This window comes from Sturnira hondurensis, unplaced genomic scaffold (assembly GCF_014824575.4).
Source record: "Sturnira hondurensis isolate 20B ecotype Veracruz unplaced genomic scaffold, ASM1482457v3 Scaffold0021143, whole genome shotgun sequence".
Classification (NCBI taxonomy): domain Eukaryota; kingdom Metazoa; phylum Chordata; class Mammalia; order Chiroptera; family Phyllostomidae; genus Sturnira; species Sturnira hondurensis.
Window position 1 is genome coordinate 23,738,020 of NW_028093774.1, and position 9,017 is coordinate 23,747,036.

At 48.5% G+C, this 9,017-nt stretch overlaps 1 protein-coding gene across 1 annotated transcript in view; it reads right to left on the reverse strand.

The window, feature by feature from the left end:
• The window catches only part of TTC9 (tetratricopeptide repeat domain 9), a 30,304-nt gene extending 24,219 nt beyond the window's left edge, over positions 1–6,085 (reverse strand). The window contains exon 1 of the mRNA XM_037031268.1: positions 5,477–6,085. Coding sequence (XP_036887163.1) covers positions 5,477–5,882 — 406 coding nt within the window. The 5' untranslated portion in view covers positions 5,883–6,085. The remainder of the gene's footprint in view (positions 1–5,476) is intronic.
• Positions 6,086–9,017: the final 2,932 nt, after the last annotated feature.

The window sequence follows — 9,017 nt, forward strand, 5'->3', positions numbered from 1 at the left end:
CACAACTCAAGATGTGTGCCCTGACTTGGAATCGAACCCGTGACCCTTTGGTTCTTAGGATGGTGCTCAATCCACTGAGCCACACCAGCCAGAGATGAAATTGTGTTTTATAAATGAAGTCTGATGGGACAGTGGAGTATGAGTGTGAGCAGAGGAGACAGGCACACCATTCTTTGCAGCCCCACTCTCATAGAGCAATCATGATGGCCCATGAGCACAGAATCCCAGTGGGTCCATAGGGCATGAAAGTTCAGCAAGATGCAACTCAAGTACAAGGCAAGAGTGTTAGCTCTATAAACAAGCAGACATGCTGGCAGCCCCAAGAGGCTATGCTTTCCATTCAATCCAGAAACCGCTTCAAATAATGAACGAAAGCATTAGTGTTCTAAGAAATGTAAATGACCTAGGAACCCCATCGTATCCTTTCCTACTAATGTTACTTCCCTCACTAGCTGGCCACTTTGACTGAAAATAATGGCATAGAAAGGAAGAGTAGGGTAACTTACAGTTCCCTCTCCTCTTCTTACTCATCAGAAAGCCAAGCTTGATAGAAAGTGTGTACATAAAGTATGCATATAAAGAAGTGAAATAAAAACAGCTGAGTTTGTTTTGTCAGCACTTCCACTGTTCTAACAAGAAAAAACTACATATGCATATATAAACTACAAAATGTGAATTGTATAATTTATATGACTCCATATACAAGTTAAGTGCGCTAATATTTCTATTTAAAAATGGTATTGCGCTGTATAAACATAATGTATTTAATGTATTGAACATTAAAATTCATGCCAATAATTTAAAATTTTAATGTTTGGGGTTTGTTTGTTTGTTTAGCAGCTAAAGCCCAGGCATTCATCTGGGCACAATTTATCTTTCTTTTTTAAAGATTTTGCTTATTTATTTTTAGAGAGAGGGGAAGGGAAAGAGAAGGAGAGGGAGAGAAACATCGATGCGTGACAGACACATAGATCAGCTGCCTCTCGCAGGCCCCCAACCAGGCATCTGGCCCCACAACCCAGGCGTGTACTCTGACTGGGATTCAAACTGGCGAGCTTCCGGCTCGCAGGCCGGCACTCAGTCCACTGAGCCACACCAGCCAGGGCTAATGCTCTTATACTGACATTAAATAGCAAATAAAAACACCACATCAAGTCGAGAGGGAGAACATGAGAGAAAGAAGAAAGCTTTGCCTTCCAAGATCTGTAATGACCATTCTCCCCCGCTTTTTGTACAAGGAGCCCCACAGCTGCATTCTGCTCTGGGCCTCACAAATGATGTCACTGGTGCTGGTCCCATGGCTTTAAGTCATGTCTACAAGCACTGACAAAACAGTTCTCACCCCAGGCCTTTTCCCAGTGTGACTTCTCTGGGTCCTGCCCTGGGCTTCCATTAGGACCCATGAATATTAGCTGTTCCTTTGGCAAAGCGAACAAACAAACGAAAAGTCTCCCAAACACAGCTCTAAGTGGATGGGAAAATGGAGGTAAAATGACGTGGTAAAAGGCTTATCCAAAGTCACAGGGCATGCCATGGGGAGAGGCATAAGCTGACTCTCATCCTGCCTTTAGAGCCAATGCCATGGCCTGTCTGCACCCACCTCCACTGGCATTTGAGTCTCAAACATCATTTGAAAATGCCAACAAAGTCATTATGTGTTGTAACCTTTTGATCACACCCCAGCTGGGGCCACCAAAGCCCCATAGGAACAGATGTAGAGCATAAGGCTCTGCCCTTCAAGAGGTTCTGCACAGAACATTCCGAGGCCCCAGGGGAGTCCTGGTTGGTTCAAGGTCAAGGGGAGTTGATCAACAGGCCAATATATGCTTCCTTTGCAGCTTTGGTAAGGATTGGATTCCTATGTCTCCCCAGGCAAGTCAGAAATGTCCTTTCTAATCACTGAAGCAAAGTCATTAGAAATTCTTAAGCAACAAGGTGCTTCACATCTCTATTCTTGATTTTCTTAGGGAACAAAATATGCAAAATCAAGTCTAGGAATCTTGTATCACTGGCCAGATCCTTACTAATCAGAAGAACCCCAGCCCTGGCTGGTGTAGCTCAGTGGATTGAGCACGGGCCTGCGAACCACATGATCGCGGTTCGGTTCCCAGTCAGAGCACATGCCTGGGTTGCAGGCCAGTGTCCGGTTCCCGGCAGAGGATGCACGAGAGGCAACCATACATTGATATTTCTCTTCCTCTCTCTCCTTCCCTTCCCCTCTAAGATAAATAAATAAAATCTTTAAAAAAAAAAGAACCCCAACCCAGAAAAGACTACAACAACCATGCGCACTTTGCAAATTGCCTGCCCACCCTTCCTGTCTTCCCTTGAAGTCATCCAAGTGGATTTTTTAGACTGACATCTCTTAGCACATTCTAGCTGCATCCTGGCTATTGTCTTGGAGCCTTCCATGCAGAGTACGAGGGTCCACTGCACCTAGGTTTCTGCCCCAGGCCTTATAACAGCCTTGTTAGAGCTAAGATGCCCTTAGCAACACAGCCTATACCCAGGTACTTCTGGGTTCGTCCAAATTCCTTCTAACCCCAAACCTCTCCTTCTACGCACAGCTGTGTAGAGGACAGGTCCTTGAGAGAACATCTTCAGCCTGCTCCTGCCTGGAGCCTGCTGGGCTGCTCAGCTGGCACTGCAGCCCCAATGGAAAGGTCGGTTGCCTTTTTGCCAGAATGAATTTGCAGTAGCTGTCTGTTTCCTTTTGGCAGACAAGAGAGGGAAAGGATATCTTATGGGCCACACTGCACTGCTCTGACTCTCACAACAACAGTGATCATCTTCCCTTCCCTTCCCATTAAATAATCATTGTCAATATGCATTTAAAACACTTAGGTCGCCATTTACAATAGTCTTCACAAAGCGATTTTAATGAGATGTAAAAGACTTCTGACATAATGGTAAATGGAAATAAAAGCAGAATACCAGAGAGGTCCTTTGCTTTATAAACGGTTTATATTTATGTATAGAAAAAGCACAGAAAGAAAATACATCACAATGGATCCCCTTAGGTGGTGGGGTTAAAGGCAATTTTCTGTTTTCTTCCTTAAACTTTTTGGTATTTTCTAAAAGACAGTATATTTTTATAGGTGTGTATTACTTTTATAATCAAGCAAGGAAAGATGCTTTTCTATTTCCTGGGTTTTCTGCAATAGTAGTAACTGGTTTCATGCATTGTCCAAAAGAAAACCAACACCAGGCTTCTACTTCTCCAGGTGACTTCCACGTGGATCCTTCTCTCAGTTGAATTTTCTATACAGGATACTTATTTTAGCTCTGACAAGGCTGTTCAGCTTGTAATTACTGTTCTTCTCTTTTTTTATGTGATACTTGATAATATTTGGAAATAGCCCTATCAGAATCTGAATCAAGGTACTACAATTCTTTTCCCTGGTAACCAGGGCTGAGAGCTCCCAACAGAATTTTCCAAGTGTGAGGCCGCTGGAGACTACCTGAGACTGGACTGACTCCAAGGTGACAGAAGTCTAGAGGATGCTGGCTTTGTGCAGCAAAGGTGTGATGATAAGAGCATTATTTTGCATTTGAGTGGCTCTAGAACCGCAGGGACTTTTTTTTTCTCTGCCAAACTGATAATCATATATCTTTTATCAAGTTGTTTTAGAAATTAAAAAAGACAATGTATGTAGGCCTAGCATAGTGCACACAGTAAATTATTAATATTAGTGGTGAGCACTGGAGAAGGCAGTTGAGGGGAAATCTCTCCCCACTCAAGCTTTCCAAAGTGTGTGGGGGGTAGGGGCGGAGGTGGAGGAGCTGTCCAGATCTTAACGCCACCCTGACTAAGCTGGCCTCACCAAGGACACATCTTCGGTTTCACCATGGAAATATAACCACCACTTCTGGGGTGGAAGATAGGCAGTGCTAGCCACAAGCCAGCAGCCAAAAGCATGGGGTGAGGGGCAACCCTAGAATGTCCATGGATAATACTAAATATAAGATTCCATTACCACTCTGAAATCACCACATTAGGGACCCATCCAAACTGCCTCTTCCTCCACCCAGAGCCACTCTGCCCTTTAACTATTCATCAGGCAGTAATGAGTATGCCAGAGACTTACGGGAAGTAAAGGAAATTGTGCTCTACCTTATGAGGGGTTGAAATGTTCCATCTTTGCTACACTGCTACTTTATCTGTGCTGTTATTACTGCTGCTGCTACCACCATTACTTTTAAGTTTGTAAACTACAGTTTTTAAAGTGCCTGGGTTTTGCCTGATGAAAGACGATACTGGACATCGCATTATGGGAAACCAGAGGTAGGCTGGCACTGGAAGCCTCAAAGGGAACGGATCTGCACTTAGGAACAGAATTATCGATATGTTTTTTTCATCCCTCAACTGCCTAGGCCCCAGGCACATTCCCAGCCACACCCAGTCAGGCTCCCAACCCTACTCAGCTCCAGCTGTCCGCAGCTAATTTAGGCGATTTCAAGAATGAGGGACTAGGAGTGATGAATGGCCTTTTGTTTGGTCACAGGAGCTGGAGCATGCCCAAATCCCACCAAATGGGGTAGAGGAAGAGGAGAGAGGACTTCTAACATGTAAGTCCATTGTGTCTGTCAACCTCTCTCCCCTTCTCACAGGATGGCCCTGGGAAGACCCAGACTCCTCCTCCTTCAGATTTAAAAAAAATTTTCCTCTGCCAAAGTTAAATGTTGAGAAATGGTCGACTTCAGTCCCCCAAGTGAACTCTGGAATGTACACCTCGCCTTCTCATCCCAGCGAGAGGGCTCCCTTTCTCCTCACACCTAGCAGCCAGCTGGTGTGAGGGCCAACACCACACGGAGTGAGAATGAGGCTGCGAGGAGAACGACAAACTATGAACTAGGTTCCCTTTGAGATCGCTCTCTTCACCTGGCAACCGGGCCCCAGCAGAGCTCGGAAAGAAGAAAGTGGCATTTTGGAATCCATTTTGCCCAAGATGCTGAAGGCATTTTGGCAAACTGCGCTTTGCTACTAGGGCCAAGTGAACTTGGGGAAGGACCTCACCCATAGGGATGCGGTCAGTTAGGGGAAGGTAAGGGCCAGCTCTGGTACCAATGGTACCCACAGAGAGCAGTCACTGGGCATTCAGTGGGCGCGGTGGCCCACCCTGGCGCTGCTTCCCGCATTGGACTGAGGTTCCCTGGGGAGCGATAGTAGGTAACATTTGTCTCTGTCCAGTTATTTATAGGGGAGATTTATGAGGGATGCGAGGGAATGGACGCGGGATGACAATGAGTTTTGAAAGGTGCAATGCTAAAAGTCACACTTTTCTCAAAGCGCCCCACCCCCACCCCCAGGTCCATTTCCCCAGAGCAACGCGGTCCCAGCGGGGCAGTGTGCATGGAGGGCGCCGTGGGGGTCGGCTGTGACCGGAGGCCGGGCCGAGGAACTGGGACCCGCGCAGGGTGGGAAGCAGGGAGGGCCAGGGAGGAGGGGCCGGGCGCGCCGCACGGCGCAGCTCACCTGCCAGGCTGTTGTAGCAGTCGATCTCGATGGCTTCCACGGTCTTGCTCTGCTCCTCCGACAGGCGGCCGGGGTTGGGGGCCCCGGCAGAAGAGGCTGCACGCGAGTCCCGCTCCCGTTCCCCGGAGGCCGGCAGCAACCCCTTCAGCTCCAGCAACGCCCGGTGGTATTTACCGATGGCTTCTCGGAATTTCTTGTCCTTGTAGCACTGCGACCCTTGGCTCTTGAACTCGTGCGCGCGCCGGATGAACTCGGCGGGCTCGGCCGCCGCCCCAGCCTGGCTCCGCGCTGGAGCCCCTCTGCCACCTCCCGGGACGCACAACGGCGGCGGTGGCCGCTGCCCCTCGCCAGCCACCGGCAGGCTCGGGTTCCCCTTGGTCCCGGCCGCCGTGCCCTTCCTCTCCATTCGGCTGCCGCCCGGCGCCCCACGCGCGCGCCGCGATCCGCCCGCCGCCGCGCCCTCCCGGGTTTAAAAGCGGCGGGCGCCTGCCCGGCGTCTGGCGAGCTCGGCCGCGGCCGTGACACCCCGCGGCGGTCTGTCGCCCCGCACTCCCATTCTCCTCGCCAGCTGCGGGAGGCTGCTTGCTCTCTCCTCCTCCTCGGATTGCCTTCCCCTCCTTCTCTCCCTCCCTCCCTCCCCCACTCCCCGCGCCCCGCCCGCCCTCCTCTTCGCCCTCCTTCCCTCCCGCAACCTGCGGGGGTGGGGATGTGGCTCTCGGGCGCTCCGGGGCTAGTGAAGTGGGGGACTGCGGGCCAGATTGGGGTGGTGGGGATGGTCCCTGACCCGGAAGAAGCTTGGCCCTCCCGAAAGAGGGGAGGATTAACGACAAAGACGGCCCGGCTCTTTCCCAGTCAACCTAGCCCTGGGAGGGAGAGCGCTTAGTCCGATAGAGACCAAAGGGGAAGGGGTGGTGGTGGTGGTGGTGGTGGTGGTGGTGGTGGTGGTGGTGGTGGTGGTGTGTGTGTGTGTGTGTGTGTGTGTTTAGGGAGGGGGGCGCCAGCAACAAAACGCAGGCAGACTCACCCTCAACAGATTTCTTAGAAACTAAAAAGGTGCCGCGGGGACCAAGGGGCGTAGGCACAAGCCTTAGCTGCTTGTTCTTTTCAATAAGGCTTTGATATTTTTAAGGTGGCAGGGCCTCTTTTTTGTGGATCCAGGTGGTTGCTGAGGTGTGTGGCCGCCTGAGCGCCAAAACGCAGTGCATTTCGGCCTGCGGGGCGCCGTACTCCAGGAGCCGCCGGGTGCTGACACCACGGTGTGCAGGCAGCTGTGCAGGATGAGTCACAGACAGCAGAGAGGGTGACACACCTGTTACTGTCGGTCATCGAGTTCGGCATGCAAGTGTTCTCGTTTCCATTTACAGGAGGGCCCTGTGCCCTTCTCCAGGATGCCATTCCTTCTTTCATTCATTTTTTTTTAGAGAATTTTATTTTTAGAGAGAGGGGAAGGGAGTGAGAAAAGGAGGGAGAGAAACCGTTGTGCGAGAGATTCTGTACATCAGTTGCCTCTCGCACGCCCCCAACTGGAGATCTGGCCGGCAACCCAGGCAAGTGCCCTGACTGGGAATCCTACCGGCTGTGGGATGTCACTCAATCCACTGAGCCACACCAACCAGGATGCTTCATTCATTCTTAGGTCAGCCTTGAGTGCCAGGTGCCTGCCAGGATTCTGTTGAGACCAAAGGGCAAAGATAGGCGAGTGACTGCCCTGCTCTCAGTTAAATAACTCTCAGTGTACTTACCGGTGGGGAGAGACATCACCCACCTAGGTAAAGTTTGGTATTACCAGGGAGGAACAAGAAGTACTGTGGAGCTGTGATGAGGGGAAAGAGAGGTGGCTCTTTCAGGGGTGGATCAGAAGACTTTGTGGAGAAAATGGCTTGGAAGGATGCATGGTAGAATTTGGGCCTAAGGAAATAGAAGGAACTGACACATCAGCCAGAGAGAAGAAACAGAGCAGAAGTTCTGATGTCTGAAATCTCCAGTGTGTTTGGGGCAGAGTGGTTTGAGTTTGTGGCCTAAACAGAGGCAGTGGGAAATGAGTGGGTTAGATCATAGAGGCATTTGGATGAAGGGCATGTTTTATTTTGTAAGCAATGGAGAAGCCTGACCTTTTCTTAGTGCTTCCTCCACTCTTTTATGATGTTAAACACACACACACACACACACACACACACACACACACACATTCTGAAGCAGTGGTCTTCAAAGGGTGGTTTCCACACCTGCAGCATCAGCATCACCTGGAAAACTGTCTGAAATGTGTATCTGAGGGCCCTGCTCCAGCTCTATTAAAATCAGAAACTCTGGGGGTGGGGTCCAGCACCTGTACTGTGACAAATCCTCTGGCTGGTTCAGATGCACGCAGTTTGAAAGACCCTGCTCCAAAACCTGGCTACTCATAAAGTGTAGGCCTTGGACCAAGCATCAGCACCGTTCAGAAGCCTGTTAGAGAGGCAGAATCTGTAAAGTCCCAGACCTACTGACTGACAATCTACAGTTTAAAAAGATCACCAGGTGGTTCCTATGCCCATTTGAGTATGAGAAGCACTGCTCCAAAGGATTTACAGAGTGCGGCAGTGGACAAAATGCCCAACCCCACTCTGTCACCCAGATCTAGTCTTTGGTAATGTTTTGATGTGATTCCTATGGGTTGTTTTCTACACATCTATGTTTGTACCAAGACCTCTTGTAACAAGTATGAGTGGTATCAGACAATATATACAATTGCCCAGTCTTTTTTGTTTTACATTGTATGTAATTAGTCTCTTAAAGCCTCACTTTTAATGACTTTATACTATTCATTTTATGTCTGTTTCATAGAGTACTGAACCATTTTCCTATGGTCAAATTAATTCCAATTATTTGCTATTATAAAAAATACTGAGATAATAAAAAATAATAGATGCCATTTCTATCTAGTGCTTACTTTGTGCCTGGCAGTGGGTTAAGCACTTTGCATATAATAATTCTTTTAACTCTCATAACAACCCAGTGAAATAGCATTATTATTATCCCCATTTTTGAAAGCAGCTCACAGAGATTTGTCCAAGTTCACATTGCTAATAAGTAGTGGAGCTGGGATTTAAATGCAAGCAAACTGCTTTCAGAATCTATATAAAATATATATATAAATTTACATATATAAATTGTTGTTCAAGTACAGTTTTCTGCCTTTTACCCCCATTCCAGCCCACCACTCCAGCCCTCCCCACCTCCCTCCTGTTTCCACCCCCCCTTGTTTTTGTCCATGTGTCCTTTATATTTGTTCCTGCAGACTCTTTCCCTTTTACCTGAAATTCCCTCCCCTCTCCCCTCTGGTCACTGTCAGCCTGTTCTCTATTTCAGTGTCTTTGTTTATAATTTGCTTGCTTGTTTGTTTATTTATTTTGTTGATTAAGTTCCTGTTAAAGGTGAGATCATATGGTATTTGTCTTTCACCATCTGGCTTATTTTGCTTAGCATAATGTTTTCCAGTTCCATCCATGCTGTCACAAAGGGTAGGAGTTCCTTCTTTCTTTCTGCTGCATAGAATTCCATT